This window comes from Ochotona curzoniae, unplaced genomic scaffold (assembly GCF_017591425.1).
Source record: "Ochotona curzoniae isolate NIBS_2020 unplaced genomic scaffold, NIBS_Ocur_1.0 contig_2723, whole genome shotgun sequence".
In the NCBI taxonomy this organism is placed as follows: Eukaryota; Metazoa; Chordata; class Mammalia; order Lagomorpha; family Ochotonidae; genus Ochotona; species Ochotona curzoniae.
In genome coordinates, this window is record NW_024465573.1 from 21385550 (window position 1) to 21403359 (window position 17810).

Sequence of the window (17810 nt, forward strand, 5' to 3'; positions counted from 1 at the left end):
CAGAAACTCGGAGCCAATCACCAACATTCTGTGATCACAGTCCCTGGATCATGCAGTTATATGGGCATGTTACCTGGAGGGACTGGAACATATGCAAACGAACGTAATGTGCTTTTAGCTACACTCCCAGACACACATGCATATATATCTAAAAGGTAAGTCTATAATATAATTACACTATCTAAACTTAGTGATTATCAATCATTCATCTGTCCTATAATATATAGAGCTTCCTGCGGAGCAGTGCGTGGCCACTTGCCACCATTAGTGTCATTCTGTCTACAAAGCAGAATTTGCCCCTTTATTCTCTTTCCTTGTTCCATATGTAAATTTGCGATGGGATTTAGCCCTGAGATTATTCCTCTTACAGCCTGACAGTTAATTTAAATTCTCATGTCTGGAGTGCTTGCTGTATGCAGTGGCTTAGAATAAGGGAGCAGTTTAAAAAAGAAACCACTCCAAATATTTAAAGGAAGCAGTTAAATCAGTTTTCAGGTGTTCAGGAACTGAGGACCAGGGCTTCTGTTTTTCTTCTTTCCAATTTTCCAGACACCTTTATTGCTCACATAGAGGTGATTAGTTGCACATGAGAGTCAAACATAATCAGAGGAAGTATGTAACTCATACATAAATATATAATGCTTCATTCAAAGGTTGACCTTGCCCTGCAACTAATGGTCTAATCTCTGAAAACAAGCGTTGGAGCTTCCTCCTGCCACTTTCTTTAGGCTGTGCGGAGCAAGCAGGAACAGATCACTGAAAAGCTGAGCTGTAACTTCAACTGCTACTCTGAATAGCATTTAGTTGCTGATCAATGAAGCTTATTGGAAAACTCCAACCTGAAATCGAGGCCAAGACTATCTTATCCGAGGAGACTGTGCAACTGTAATTCATTTTTGAGAGCTTGTGAGAAGATGATGGGGAAGACATGCATCTACAGGTTCGGTGCCTTCCAATGTTTACTGGTAGGCTGCAATGGCAGAGGTGGGTGGGAGGTGAATTACAGACCAGTGGTGCTTGGCAAATGACCTATTGCAGCCCTCTGGGGAGGGTGGTCAAGTCATCTTATTTGGGCATTAAATATACATTGAAAGTGAAATGCAGCAGGATGAAATAGAGTGGAATTACTAGAAAAAAAAAAAAGCAAAGTGCATGATGTGCAATGAGGACATCCACTGTTTTAGAAGAAAATTATTGTTTGTGTGTATGTTCACATGTCCTGAATTGGGATTTGATGTGTTTTTTCACTCTACATCCCTAATAAATAGGAGAAATACTACCATAATTTGATTCTTAACACACATACTTTGGGGATTGTCAAATATGTTTAAGAACTAAGCCAGACACAAACAGACAAGTACTGCATGTTCTTTTCTCACATACAAAAGCTAAAAAAATGTCCGTTTGAACTTAAAAGTGCTTCTTAGAGGTGGAGAGGGCAGTGAGAGCAGAGGTGGATTTAATTAACAAGCTCCAGTGCTCCACAGCACAGTGAGCAATTGTAGTCCCAAGTCACGTATTGTACACATGTAAAGAACTGGAGGGAGAAACTTACAGTCTCCCAACACAAAGAAAAGATAAGGAAAATATAAAAGATAACTGCCTGATTTAGTCAATTGATACAACATTTGTGCCGAAATATCTCATGTTGTAGCATAAAAATGTACAACTGTCACATTAATAAAAAATTGAACTGAAAAAACCCAAATGTCTGAAATTGCTAACTTTATATACATAAAATAAGCAAAGTAAGAAAAAAACAGAAGAAGCACAAAACTAAAATATTGAGCAACCAAAAATGTTATGTTTTTTTTAAAAAAAACATTTTGTTGTGTTTTTCTCAAGTATATATATATATTTTAAGAAAAATTATGGAACTTTTTAAAAGACTACTGCTCTTGGACTTTTTGTGCACTGTTTCCTAACAACTATGGCATGAGGAGATTAAAAACTAGAGATGGAAACACGTGGCCCAAAAAAATTTCATGGGGATTTTATCATGAAGCCTCCAGGGGCAGAGATTCCAGAAAAGGGGTATTGGCCAGCTCACGGATGTGCATGTGTGCATTTGAAAGATTTAAAAATCAGGATTTAGCAGAAGGTACCATTAAATAAGAAACATACAGTTGGATAAACAGTGCCCCAAATTGCTGTCCACACTGTCCTCCGAGGTCTGATGTGACCACCAAAATGACGAATTAACCTGACAATCAGAAGCCAGGGAATTCTACAGCTGGTTCTGATCTCTGCCTGGGGAGCGGCTTCCGCTTCTTATTCTACAGCAGGGAACTTTGTGGAAGTCCTGGAGACTCTCAGGCTGTTCCAGAGATTGCTGTGGAGGCACCACCATGCCCAGGATAGTACAATGTCTATTTGTTTTCCCCTGTGATTCTTTCTCCTATTCTCTCGTGCAGGATACTCACCTTTTTCCCGAATGTCATGGTTCGCAAGTCACTGATGTTGTCAGCGTTTGTGTTAGTTTTCTGGGTCATTCACTTTGCTTCAAAAGACCACATAAAGGTAGGAATTGTTTCCTTGTGTAAATTTCACATAAGGTCACAGTGACTTCACTGTGAAACTCCCTCATGAAGGCAAGAAATCAAAGTTGAAATACACTTGAGATGGTTCTTTGTTCCGCCTTACTCTTCTGGACAACATCTACACCATTACTGCTCTTCTGAGAGGCAGGTGGATTGTGGCCATCTCTGTATTTCTTGCAATGGCTGACCACCTTGTTTCAAAACCCTTCCTCCTCTGACATGCCAAATGAATCTCTACTTTGGTGCTTTACCTAACACATGACATTTTTATAACTTATGTGCGGTCTAAACTAACGTTTCTTGGATTTTTCTCATTTTGTGGTCTTAACTGAACCTGTTTCTCATTTCTCTGTCTATAAAAATAATCTGTCAAAAGTTTTGCTTTCATCATCTTCCTGATAAAAAACTTTTACGATGGTATCTCACTAATGAGAGTACAAAGATCAAGCTCCTTAGCTTAGCCATGTGAAGCCCTTCTTCTCCATTGGAATCCAACCATTTGAGTAATCTCATTTTCACCCAGGACATCTTCATCTCCCAGCTTCAACTAAGAAGAAACACATGTGTAGGTTATTTAAATATAATATGAATTTTATAAAAGAGATGTCAGATCATAGCTAGGAAGTTTCTATTCCTGGGTCCTTGCTATAAATTCTGAATCCCTTTGATTTGCTTGTTTGAACTTCTTCTCTTACACATTGACATGACTTTATCCATACTCCTAGTTTCCTTTTGCTACCGGTACTACTGTTTTCTAAAGTTTGGAGGACTGTCCATGTCTATACCTGTGAACAATGTGGATTCCTGAGCCCTTCTCCAGAGTTACTGAAATCTTTGGAGTTGAACCTACGGTGCATTGACAAGCTGCCCAATTGGTTCTTAGAATGCTGAATCCCAGAGCTGAAGCCTCTTTTGAGACCCTCTATTTTATACGTGCTTTCCATTGGATATTTCCACCTAGATCTCTCACAAATGTAGGACATACACACACATGCTCACAATCCGGGGTGGGGGATGGGAGCTTTGATCTAGCTAAGATACCTGAATCTCATACTGGAGTACCTGGGTTTGAATCCCATCTTTGGTTCACGATTCGAGCTTCCTTCTAATGTAGATCCCAGGAGGCAGCCGGTGATGACTCAAGAAGTTGGGTCCCTGCCAGTCAGATGACAGACCTGGATTGGGTTCTTGTGTTTTTTTGTTTTTTTTTTTTAAGATTTATTTATTTTTGTTACAAATTCATATATACAGAGGAGGAGAGAGATAGAGAGAAAGATCTTCCGTCCGATGGATGATTCACTCCCCAAGTGACCGCAATGGCCGGTGCTGTGCCAATCCAGAGCCAGGAGCCAGGAACTTGCTCTAGGACTCCCATGTGGGTGCAGGGACCCAAGGTTTTGGGCTGTCCTCGACTGCTTTCCCAGGCAACAAGCAGGGAGCTGGATGGGAAGTGGGACTGCTGGGATTAGAACCAGTGCTCATATGTATCCCCGTGGCGTGTTCAAGACGAGGACTTTAGTTGCTAGGCCATGCCGCTAGGCCATGGATTGGGTTCTTGAGTCCAGTTCTTCTGTCCAGCTGATGTGGGCATTTGGGGAATGTAGCAGATGAGAGCTCTCTTTTCGCCTCACTCTCTTCTCGTTTTCTCCTGTCTATCAAAAAAATGATGTGCAAGACATTTTAAAAAGTACACACTGAATCTACCATATCTCACACTGTTTTCTACTGGCAAAACAGAACAAAACAAAGCAAAGCTATAAGACCTAATGGAAAGAAATTTCCTGCTCTTTGTCTTATCTCTCCTATCTTGATTATGGTTGAATGCAGCCAATGTAGTCAAACAAGCAAAAAACTCTGTCTACTAGCTCTCAGCAACTGTGTCTTTTTGGGGGTCAGCACTATGGTGTAACAGATTAAGCTTCTGCTGGTGGTTCCAGCATCGTATATGGATTGCTCTGTTTCCAATTTAGCTCCATACTAATGGCCTTTGAAAGGCAGCAGAAGATGGCCCACATGCTAGGGCACCTGTGCTCATGTAGGAGACCTGGAAGGAGTGCCTAGCTTTATACTAGCCCAACTCCAGTCATCGTGGCCATTTACGGAGTAAAGCAGCAGACAGAAGACCTCCCTCCCTATTTATAAGTGCTTTCCAAATAAATAAATAAAATTTAAAACAAAATGGGCCTTGTAAATATCTCTTAAATATTTTGGTTTTTTTAAAAGATGTTTGAGAGTAAGAGAGAAAGATCTTCTGTTTGCTGTTTCATTTACCAAATGGCTACAATGACTGGGGCTGGGCCATGCTGAAGCCAGGAGCTAGGAGCCAGGAGCCAGGAGCTAGGAGCTAGGATCCAGGAGCTCATTCTCAGTCTCATATGTGGGTGCAGGGGCCAAAACACTTGAACCATCTTCTGCTGCTTTCCCAGGCATATTGCCAGGGAGCTGTATTGACAGTGGAATAGCTGGGATTCAAATTGGTACCCATATTGGATACTGGCATGGCTGGTGGCAGCTGTACCCACTTCACTGCATTGCTTGCTCCTGTCTTTTTTTTCTATATTCCCATTTTTCTGCTTTGAAGTTTAGTTCTTTATTATTTTTCATCTAAAGTGCTAAAATAATATTCTAATTTATTCCCCTGCGTTAAGTCTCATTCAGTTTTAGTCACTGATTCAACAAACTTTTTCTGAGTAGATTGGTACATGCACAAGGGGTATAGATACATAAAATATCATGGCTATTTTTAAAAATTTTAAATTTTATTTCTAAAAGGAAAATTTGATTATGGCACCCCATTTACCTTTGGTTTGCTTTAGGTGAAATCCCTTGGCAAAATGTTTTATGCTGGCATATTTAGATAAAGGACACAGATTCCATGGTCTCAAGACATTCTTTTACTGCTGTTTTTTCGTACGTGTTTTTCCTCCAGGCTTTCACAAAACTCACACTCTTACTTCCCTCAAATGTTTGCTCTATCTAATTCTATAGGCAGTCCCCCCTGCCAACCTATTTGTGCCCCTCCTGCTTACCTTAATTTTTTTTCAATCCCTGCTAAAATTTACTGACTTATTATGATCGTTGAGTGTTGTCTATCTTAAGCTACCATAAAGTAAACTATAGGAGGACAATTTTTAAAAATTATTTGTTACTATATCCAAAGTGTCAAGAAAAGTGTCTGACAGGTGTTTAACAAATAGCTGATAAATAATTACAGAAAGACTATGCTGTGATCTTCCTGAATGCTGATGCTAACTGGAACGTGATACTAAGCATTAATTAGAGTGAATAAAATCAATGAATTTTAGGTAGAATTGACAGCAACTGTAGCTCACTATGGGAGATGAAATGCTGACATTAAACAGTAATTACGTTCTAGAATTGCATAGATTCAGAGGCTGTGATACTTTTCATTGAATATGTGAGTATATCAGAGTATGAAAGTACTTTTGGAGAACAAAAAGTAAATTTACACAGAAATAGTCTAAGTGGCACATTTTTTCATGGCACTATAATTTGTTGTTGTTGTGGTGGTGGTGGTGGTTGTTCTAACTCATACCAGTTGTTGACCTGGTTTCATACTTTCAATTATGGAAATGTATAGTGATGGAGTACTGGGGTCTATCATATGCAGATGTGGGGGAATAATGGAACATGCATCCCTGCTTTCAGATGAAAGATGGATTCCCATTGAAACTGTTGGATGTGTGTAGACAATGGGATGCTGGGCTGCCTGACATTGTCTGTACCAATAATGGTGGGGTACACTTAAATAAGAGACTAATAGAATTATGATTCCTTATGAAAGACTACACTATCATAGTAAAATGAGGAAAATTTGTTGAGGGGTGGGAGTTTGGGGGGGAAATCCCAGCCTATATGAAATTGTGCCACATAATTCAGAATTAAAAATAAAAATATTTTAAAACAAAACAAAACATCCTTTGAGGTCATGCAAATAGAGATGGTTCTTTAATACACTACTAAATATGTAGATCTGAATCTAAATAAAGCATAGCTTAGTTGATTAAGCTTCCACCTGGGACACCTCATCCCATAAAGTAGCTCTTCGAGTCCAGACTATTTCACTCCTAATCCAACTTCCTGTTAATGCAACTTGTAAGCACAATGTACTAGCTTGGACCCTTACCACCTATATTTTTTTTAGTTTCCTGGCTTCAGCCTGGCCCAGATTCAGCCGCTCTCACTCTCTGCATATGTGTGTGTGTCTGTGTGTGTTGCCCTGTGTTTCAAACAACTAAAGGATGTTGATTCTGAAAAACAAAACAAATAAGCAACAACAACAACAACAACAACAAACCAAGCACTTGCTTGAGAATGAGTGCTAAGAGAGAAAGTAAAAAGAAGGATAGATGAGACCTGTATACATTTGATTGAAAGAAGTGAGGGTTAGGTGAAAGGATGGTAATTAATGGGGACCTGGATAACAAGAGTCACAACAACATCTTTGTTAATATTGAAGATACTTAAGTATTATTGAAAGATGCTAACACAAAAAAGTAGGAAGTAGATTAGAAAAGTATGGGTGCACTTAAGCTGAAGAGGTGATAAGTTTGTAGCCAGATAACTAGTTTTATAGGTTTTTGGTGATGAGGAGTTTCAAAAACAGAGATCCTGGTATTGGAGGAATTACCTGCATAAGCATTGATGTTTACCTGAAGGAAATCAGGTTGTTTAGTGGTAAAAAAGAGTACAGGTCAATTCCTCGAAAACCTGAGCAAGTGAGTGAAAGAAACTGATGGATTAAAAACTGATAGAGCAGAGGAAGATTATGTGACAACTTGTAGCAGCTAGTCTGCTCTATCATAGAGAGTGTAAGTTCTTAGGGTTTTCTGGAATATATGAACATTTGATATATATGAAACTATTTAGATTGTAGCAATCCTCTGTGTATGTGTGTGTGTGTGTGTTTGAATGTATCTGTATGGAATAGGCTTAAAGAATGAGGCAAATGGGATAAGAGTGAAATTGAGCATTAAATGCCGACTTTGCCCTTGATACTGCTACTATGAAATAGAGAGAATTTTGCTCTTCCATAGCTAATTTTAAGAGTCTGTTACATAGTTTTATTTTTCTTGATAGAATGTATGGTCCATATGGTGTGTGATTTGATCACATTATTTTCTTGGCATGACAAAATTAGAGAAATGGAGAATAGATAATGGCTGCTGGGGCTTATAGGAAATGAGGCAGAGGAAAGCAGGTGTGGCTGAAAGTGCACGGCATAAGGGAAGTATCCTGTAGCTTGGCTTCTCATCAGTGTGCTGGTTTTGATGTAGCACTACAATTTTTAAGATGTTATCATTGGATGATGATGGTAATGGGCACATTAGCCTTCTCTGTTATCTCTGACAACTGCATGAGAAAAAATAATTACTTCCAAACAAAAAGGTTTCATTTTTCCCTTTTTATTCTATTTCTGCTGAAGTTTGAAGGCTTTATTATGCACTAAATCCAATCTAAACAGCATTTTCCTTTGATGTGTAGAACCCAATGTGTTCTACACATTGTAAAGTATCTTTGTCATACCTTTGTCAAGGTCTGATTCAAATATTTCTATCTGATCTAAGATGCAATAGGAAATCTAGGGAACATAGTAATGTTTTCTTTTAGGCTTGAAACCTTCTTCCTGTCTCATATTTCTGGCTGAAGCACTGAAAGTAGGGATTCCAGAGAAAGGAAAAATGATCGGAAAGCTTATAGAGAAGATAAAATTTAGAGGCAGATGAACCCTTGGCTCAAGGCAGAGTTCAGTGTGTGTCCATCTTACCCAACATAGCAGATGACAGGCTTCTGCAATTGAAACATGGATGAGTCCATGCCCAGATCTCAGACTTGCCAGTTCTGAAAGTACATTGAAAGAGAACTGAACAGACCTGTCACCATAGAAATTGATTGGAATGTGTGGCCTTAAACTAACTCAATCAAATGCCTGTTTTGTTTTGCTTGTCATCAACATTATCTGTAGTTTAAACAAGACTCAGAATCTAACAACATCATATGCAAGATATCTTGGATAAGATTCAAAATTATTCAATATGTGAAGAACCAAGAAAATTATGTCTTGCAAAGGAATAGACAATATTCAATAACCCTGAGATAATACAGATATGATCAAAGATGTTGAAGTAGCTGTTATAACTATACTAGTTATTTTATTCAGATTCATTATCTTAAATTTTTGCAAGTTAGAATTTCAAAATGAGAGTGAGGTCTTAGCCTAGCAGTTAAGATGCTGGTTAAGATGCCTATAGCCTGAATAATTAACTTCTTGGCCGCAGCTCCTGACTCTAGCTTCCTGTTATCACAGCTTGGGTGACAGCAAGTGTTGCTCAAGTGATTGGGCTCCTGCCACTGAGGTGGGAGACCATGATTGAGTTCCTGGCTCTCAAATTGGCCCGGCTCTAGCTGTTGTGGGCATTTGTTGAGTGAACAGAACTCTCCCCACTCTCTCTTACCCCTGAATTCAAACTCAGAGAACGACTTCATTTCCAACCTGTCCAATTTCCAAGTTGTCTTACTGACAACATTCTGTATTTTATTTTTTAAATATTTGTTCATTTTCATTTAAAAGGCAGATTTACAGAGAGGAGAGACAGAGACCTTCCATACACTGGTTCTCTTTCCAAATGGTCACAACAGCTGGAACTGAGCAAATCCAAGACCAGGAGACAAGAGCCTCTTCTGGGTCTCCCAAGTGGGTGCAAACACCCAAGGACTTGAGTAATCTTCAGTTGCTACCCCAGTTCATTAGCATGGGTCCCTACCACAAGGGAAGTGTTCAGGATATAAACTAATGCCATATAGGATGTCAGTGCCACAGGCAGAGGATTCGCTTACTATGCCACTGTGCTAACCCAAATGTTCTTTATTTTCTCCTAAATTATTTGAATTGATGAGTTTTGTGAGAGACATTTAGTCAAGAGTTATCTGAGGTCAACATCTTTCTCTGGGTGAGCATGCAGCTGTCTAAAATCATTAAGATTTGTATGAGTCTTCTACTGGTGTTATTATCTACTTATTAAAGATGACATACATGAGTTTATGTAAATTGTTTTGTCATAACCAAATATCTTGTAATAGAAGGAATCTTCACAATAGCTAATGACAAAAGAAATAGTATTCATATATTTGGACTTCCAGATTTTCTATTCAACCTCAAACAGTAGTTTAATCAGTAAAAAAAAAAATAAAGGTTAATGAATTAACCAACAGGGTTGGTTTCCAACCTTTGCTTCATTTCATTTTAGTCTGCTGTTAAAAGTTCATTGACTTGAGAATATAACTTGGGAAATTTCTGGGACACAAGCAGATTTTAAATTGGTGGTACCCTTTCCTCTAGTGACTTCACTGCTTAGATGAATAAAATGGTGTTTATTTATCAACTGCATAATTGTCATCAAACTGAGATGTGAAATGAACTGTAACAATTTGTATAAGTCTTCTTGTTTGCTGTTAACACATTGTTTTTCTCTTCAATTTTTCAGTTCTTCAGCTTGAGAAATCCTGTCCCCTTAAACCACTGGAGTTTTTTCAGTAAATATTTATACTCTGAAACACTACTGAATCCAGTGGTTCCAGCATCAGAGACCGAGGTGAAAGTTAAAGAAATTTTAGGGAAATTAGATCGGCTGATTCCATCGAGACCGTTCACCAACGTGAGCACTACCACCAGTGCCACACACAGCACAGCCACCATCCTCAACCCTCAAGACTCATACTGCACAGGGGACCAGCTGCACATCCTGCTGGAGATGAAGGACCACTTGGATCACAGGAAGGAATACGGTGGGGATTTCCTGAGGGCCAGGATGTCCTCCCCGGCCCTGAAGGCAGGAGCTTCAGGAAAGGTGACCGACTTCAACAATGGCACCTACCTTGTCAGCTTCACTCTGTTCTGGGAAGGCCAGGTCTCTCTTTCTGTGCTCCTCATCCACCCCAGTGAAGGGGCAGCAGCTCTCTGGCGGGCAAGGAACCAAGGCTATGACAGAGTGGTCTTCATGGGCCAATTTGCTAATGGCACCTCTCAGGTCTCCTCTGAATGTGGCCTGACCTTAAACACAAGCAAAGAATTCTGCCAGTACCTGGATGTTCGTGACCAAGAAGCCTTCTACTGTGAGAGGCCTCAACATGTTCCCTGTGAGGCCCTGACCCACATGAAGACCAGAAACAGAGCTATTTCCTATCTTACCAAGGAAGAATGGAGCCTTTTCAACAAGTAAGCAGACCCCTCAAGCACAATCCTAGAGACAGAGAAGCAGGCTGAAGGCACTTCAAAAATTCATAAGTGGAATTAAAGACATGAGTTTATTTTGTTGTAAAAACTTCTTGAAATCTATGCATAGTTTCCTTTTAATATACCTTTTATACATATCATGGAAAACTTGTACCTACATAAGCTATACTATTGGTTCCATTTTCAATGTACTTAATAGTTAGGTTTTAGCTTTATGTTTGAGAGGGTCTAAGGAGAGAGGGGAAAGAGAGAGAAATCCTGTTCACCAGTTCACTCTCTTCCTCAGTGCCTGCAATAACTCAGACTGAGTCAGGACCTAAGCCTTGAGCTAGGAAGTTAGTCCAGATCTTTCAGCTGAGTGACAGAAACTCAAGTACTTGAGTCATCACAGGTGCCTGTGAAAATCCGCAACAGCAAGATGTTGTAATCGGGAGCAGCTCCAAGGCACTCTGACGCAGGATGTGGATGTCCCACTTTGACTTGCTAGCTTCCGGGACAAACATTTGCCTACTATGAAACTTCTAAGGTGTCCTCACATATTTTCCCAATCACACTTTCTTATCACATCAACTGATGTTGCTGGAATCCATCGTTCAGTCTTTTCAGTTATTAATATGTTGACGGAGCTCGATAAAAATCACTTTTAGAAATATCTGCTAAAATATGTAACTAGTGAAACTCTTTGCAGTGTACACCTGTAGTTTTTTATAGTCTGTAATACTTACAGGATAAGTACTTTTTAAGGTAGGATAGTATTTCCTATAATGTGTTCCATAGAATAATAATCCTCCATATACTGACAGATGCATTGCGAAAAATAAAAGTAATAAATGGTATCATTATTCAGTCCCTTTTACATCTAACAAGTCATCAAATCCTATAAGGTATACCTCCCAACTCTCTCCCGAATTTCTACTGTTGCTTCTAACTTGGTATAAACTATTATCATTCATTTAGATTATTACAAATCATTTAGAGCTGATTTCCCTGCCCTCAGTCCTGTTTATTCCATTCCAGACGCACAAAGTGCCTAAAGAATTTTTCTAAAACTTTATCCTTTATGTCTTCAAATCTTCTTTCTTTCTTTCTTTCTTTCTTTCTTTCTTTCTTTCTTTCTTTCTTTCTTTCTTTCTTTCTTTCTTTCTTTCTTTCTCTTCTTTCCTTCCTTCCTTCCTTCCTTCCTTCCTTCCTTCCTTCCTTCCTTTCTTTCCTTCCTTCCTTCTTTCTTTCTCTCTCTGTCTCTGTCTCTCTCAAACTCTTTCTTTCTCTTTTTCCACATTTTCTTCCTTTCTCTTTAAGTTTTCCGGTTTACAACCCTTAACACAAGCCTGTGGCTGAAAGGGTCAATTTTGAATTCCTTTATGATTGTATGGAATTGTCTAAATCTTTAGCCTCTTGCCTCACCTTTGCGCAGTTTGCTCTCTGTTAGTCAAATTGAACTTGTTTCACTCCACTAATGAACCATGATCTCTCTTAATTCTGGTACTTCCCAAACCTTGGTTGAGACATCATTTACTCCAGGAAGTATTCCATATCACTGTGTGAAGTGCTGGTTTTATATTTCTCCACTGAATTTTGTTCTTCCCCCAACATAACCATTAACTACATCATTAAATTTCCAATTTATTTTTTATATCCTCTGCTAAGTGATAAGCCCGGTGGAACAGTAATGGTATTTGTTTTTTTTTTTTTCACAGTTCATTCAACTAATTTATAAATAGTCAGCACCTTCTATATTCCAAGCAGCTCTTAGTGTTGGGAATTAGTATTCTAAGAGGACAGAAAGGTAACAAACACATACAAAGATAGGTCTGCAACAGGAAGACATTGTGGTAGGGGGTTTGAATGTAATTGATGCCATTTTAAAGGATAGTCAAGTATGACCTGTCCTGAATAGTAGACTTCATGAAATTAATGCAACAGCCAGGTGAATTGTGGGGGAAATAGCCTTCTCTAGAGGGGTAGGAACTGAGGCAAGGACATACTGGAGTTAAGGGAAACTTGGAGCTTTGAAGCCAACTTCATATTATAGGAAGAATTTGAGGGTACCTTTGGGCCTAAGAGGTCTAGCACAATGTCTGCTACTTATTCTTTAGTGACGTATAATTGAATCACAATCTGGGAAAATCAGTAAATAAGTTTCTTCACAGTTGGGATAGAACATTCAATATTTCCCAAAGCTTGTTTTCTGGACAAATTTAAGAAACTTTAATTCCAGAATTTGGCAACTACTGATACATAACACATCAATTTTCTGATGTATGTTTAGAAAATGAGACTGGATAACATATTATTCTGGAAATTTAAGTTCAAATCCAATTCAAGTGTTTTGATGAGACAGGGCTTTGGGTATATCTAATTCTACACTGGACTTTTCCAAAAAAAAATCATTTATTAGTAAGAAAAGAAAAGATGACCATGGCGATGTAGAGAGAAGTCTTTTATCTTAAACTCCAGGGACCACCTGTGTCTATTTCCATGTTCGTTATTGGCCACGTTTGGCTCCTTCTTGAGGTAGTCTTGACTTGATTCCTATGCTCATGGAGGTAATAGGCTGCAGGAAATTACTTCTGGAGTCTTGTGAAGGTTATTCAGTCAGGAAGGTGACGCTGGCGAGGTTTGACTTACAGAAGATTTGGTTTTTATCATGTAGGTTGATGATGTCATGGAAAGATTTCGTATACGGGAATAAAGCAGAAAGCACAGATTGCAGAAAGGTGGGATAAAGCAAAGGGAGCATCAAGATGATAGTGTGATTACTTAGGACAGGGTTCTCACTGCACTATTCCTGGAGCTGCAGACAGGAGCTTGTTAGAAACCAAAATGCTATAATCCTATCCTAGAACTATTGAATCCTGTTAGTCTTTTGATGAAGCTTGGCAAACTGAATTGTAACAAGTATTTCAGATAATTGTGATGCATACTTACTGGACAAGCTTTCCTATAGGTACAAAGACAAAGTGGATTGCGGGAGAAAATCACTCAGAATGTTAAATTAAAGCGAGCATAGATTGATGATGAATGGACAAGATTTGATGGACTGCACAGAGAGGTGAATGATGCTTTCTGGATCTGCAGATGCCTTGTCTTTACCAGGAGATTAGTTTTCATGAATTCTAGTTTATTTACCTTCCCAGAATATCTTAACATATCAAAATAATGAAAAACAAATCATTTACAGATTGTTAAATGCAGTTCAAAAAGCAGTTATTTACTTGTACATTATTATTTGGACAAGGATTGAGCTCATTTATTTTCCCTTTTCTTGAAGATCTAATGTTGGAGTTGAAATGATGAAGAACTTTACTTCCATCAAGGTCTTATCATGTAACAGTAAGTCTGTGTGCTGTTATCTACTGTGTCTACATACTATCCATTTCATAAAACAGTGTATTTCAAGGGTAAATCCACCCCCCCACATATCTTCCATCTGTTGATTCACTTTCCAGATTTACTTGTCTAAAGTTCATTATTACTTCAAGGATTTTTGTTCTATATTAGGCATTTGACCTCTCATTTCCTGGGACATATGATATCAACTACCTTGGGTTTAAATGAAGGAACTTTAATCTCGAAAATTATTTTCATATCAATTGAAAGCGGTTTTCATGTGATCAGATATAAAAGGCTAAGCAAACCATTAACTTTAGCCACCTACTTTCAACTGTATAGGATATTTGTATTTCAACCTCATATTTATTTGCCCCCCAGTGCTGTAAGTGGGTGCTGATTCCAGGTGAGAATGTCTCTGCTGACCTGCCCAGGGTCAGGGTTAGGAACTTACTTTGGTGGATATCAATCCCTCTTTAGCCAAAGTGTCCCACTTAAAATTTTATGAGCTAGCAATTTTTGTTGATTCTTTCAGTTTTATCATATGAACTTTATTGGTCAATGCAAAGTCATCCTCACCAGGAAAGTGATGTTTCTGTTACCTAGGAATTAAGTGAACTTCAGTAAAGTGAACGCCTTCCATGACAACAATCAAAGAGCATACATTAACCCACTGCCCCTTTTAATGCCTTGAGTAAATGTGAGGACCTACTAAATGGAAAGCACTTTTCTAAACCCTGTGGAAAACACTGGTATAAATTAATCTTGAACCCTGACCTGGAGTTTACAACCTCTGAAAAAGATCCCTTCTTTGGCACAACAACCTTAATCTATGCCCAATTTGTACCTCAAAGAGAGTTCTGGGATTCTTGAGCTCACTTGAATTCAACTTACCTTTTGTTTCCCTCTTGCTTGGATAGTACTTTGTAGTAAAGTCAGGCAGTTTCTTAAAAAGTACCAAACTTAAATTTTTTGGAGCCACTTACTAACTTGACATAATTGAATATAAATAAATGCATGTTTTTTTTAAACATGTACCCCAAATCTAAACAATGCAGGTAGATGCTTAAAAAAAAGGCCTCAGAATCTCATCTGAGTGCAAACTCTGTCAAGAGTCAGTGAATACTGCTTAGGCCCTTTTAATGATAGAATGTTTGCAACAAGGAAGTCATGATCCTACCTTTTCCCTCTGCAGTTGTCAGAACACACTGACAGTATTCTGTTTAGTTCTAGACACACCAATTAAGTTTATAAGAATGTGAAGGTCTTACTGGTACCCAGCCTCCGACACTGATTCTGTAAATGTTCAAGCTTCTTTTATAGATTAAGTGGTTTGAAGCAGGGGTGGGGAATTCATGGTATTACAAGCCCCATGTCACAGGTGTAGCATTGAGCTGGGTTACTGAGCCCTATTAATCCATGGCCACACATGTCCTTCTGCCTGTAACCAGATGTCTCACAGTTATGGGGCCTTGGGGACAAGGTGGAACCCTGTGAGATGTTGTGATTACACAGAGAAAACTAGTCCCTGGTCAAAAAAACAAAACAAGCAAAAAAAAAAAAAAAACTCAGTGAGCACTGTTAGTTCATTTTTTGATATGATCTTATTAAACAAATATTCATGGAAGACAGAAAGGCAGAAAGAGACAAAGAGTAGGCTGAAGAAAAAAAAATAACAGAAAGACATCAGTGAAAAAAGTGTTGCAAAAACTAATGACTACCTGGGGGTGTTTTCATTGCCAGAGAGTGAGAACATGGAAGAGAAATGTCAGATTGGAATGAGGAGCCCTTTCCCTAGTGGTTATGCTCTGAAAGGAAAGTGGAACACGGCATTTTGCAAGCAGATCAAATTCAGTAAAATTAAAAATATAAATGACTGCTTGGAAAGAAAACACATCTACCTCATGGGAGATTCAACACTGCGTCAGTGGATATACTACTTTAAGAAAGTTGTGACAAGTATGTATTTTGTTGCTATTTTAGATTGTGCTTGGCTTCTAAGTGTTTTTTTTTTTAATTATCATTAGAATACTTTGCTTTTGCCTTCTGATCTCAACTTTATTATTTTTTTAATCTGTAAAACTTGTGTTTTGAGCTTTTAATAAAATGTTAGATTTCTTTTTTCCCTTTGTAAATCTTTTTTCCCTCTTCATATATTATGATAAAAATTCAAAAAAATTGCTATGTATTTAATTCATCTGGTGAAATTCTCTACCTTGCATTGGTGCTTCAGTGATAAACAATCTTGGTAAGATTTCTGCAGATATGATACAAATTTTAAAATGATGTCCTTTTCTTGTTCTTAAAATATATATTGATTTGTTTTCCATCAGCCTTAAGAAATTTTGATCGCGACAAAACTGGGATTTTTGAAACACATGTTCTTTTGGACATTGAAAGACATATTTTGATACAGTGGAAAAAGCACAGCTATCCATTTGTAACCCAAAATCTTTTCTCGGTGAAAGATGAAAACTATATCCCGCGAGAAATTGACCGAGTAGCAGGAGACAAAGACACGGTTATTGTCATTACCCTTGGCCAACACTTCAGACCTTTTCCCATTGAGATTTTCATCCGCAGAGCCATCAATATTAAAAAGGCCATTCAACGCCTGTTCTTAAGAAGCCCAGACACCAAAGTGATCGTTAAAACTGAGAACACCAGAGAGCTCCACCCAAATACAGAGATGTTCAGTGACTTTCATGGTTATATTCAGAACCTTGTCATGAGGGATGTTTTTGTGGATCTCAATGTGGGTATTATTGATGCCTGGGACATGACAGTTGCATATTGCACCAATAGACTCCATCCACCTGATTATGTGATTGGAAGTCAAATTGGTATGTTCTTAAACTACATTTGCTGAATTTTAAAAGGTAGTGTTGTTTCCATGTAAACCATTTTAAGTGTATAATTCAGTGGCATTGTGCACATTGGTAATGTTGTGGAACCATCACTGCAATCCATCTCTAGAACTTTTCCATCATCCTTAATAGAAGCTTTGCACATTTTAAACAGTAGCTCCCCATTCTCCCCTCTTCCAGTCCCTACCAGCCACTATCATAGCTTCTTCCTTTAGAAATCTGACTGTTCTAGGTAGCTTATACAAATGAAATTGTAACATTTGCTCCTTTCTATCTGGACCATAGAATATTGCCTTAAAGTTTCATTCATGTTGTAAGATGTGTCAGACTATCCTCTTAATACTGAGTAACATTTTGTATAACATATAAACTATATTTTTTGTTTATCCATTCGTCTGTTGACAGGGTATTTGTTACTTTTACCTTTTGACTGCTATGAAGAAAAAGCAAAAATGAAAGATATATGTCCACTATGGAGCATATCTGAATAGCAAGCTGTCATTCATAATTAAGAAATGAAAGCCCTTGAGGCTGATATTATTGCATAGTGCATTAAGTGACTACATAATATCTGTCACCTCACAGAAGCACTGGTTGGCATTCTGGCTACTCCATTTTTATTCCAACTTCCTATTAGTGTGCCTGGGACAGCAGTGGAAAATGGTCAAGTACCTGTTCCCCTGCCAATCTATGCAAGAAACCCAGATAGAGTCACAAGCTACCGACTTGACTTGGTCCAACCCCAGCCATCTCTTCCCCCCACCCACACACACATATACACACTGACTTGCCTTTTCTCCCTCATTCTGCCTTTCAAAT

The 17810-nt window shown here is 38.4% G+C and overlaps 1 protein-coding gene across 1 annotated transcript; it reads left to right on the top strand.

Moving 5' to 3' along the window:
* The first annotated feature begins 975 nt into the window (after positions 1-975).
* Positions 976-16993, top strand: LOC121153985 (NXPE family member 2-like). The gene is made up of 6 exons (XM_040976733.1): positions 976-984; positions 2362-2520; positions 10046-10776; positions 14066-14127; positions 15868-16083; positions 16458-16993. The coding sequence occupies exons 1-6, from the start codon at positions 976-978 to the stop codon at positions 16991-16993; spliced, it is 1713 nt and encodes a 570-aa protein (XP_040832667.1).
* Positions 16994-17810: the final 817 nt, after the last annotated feature.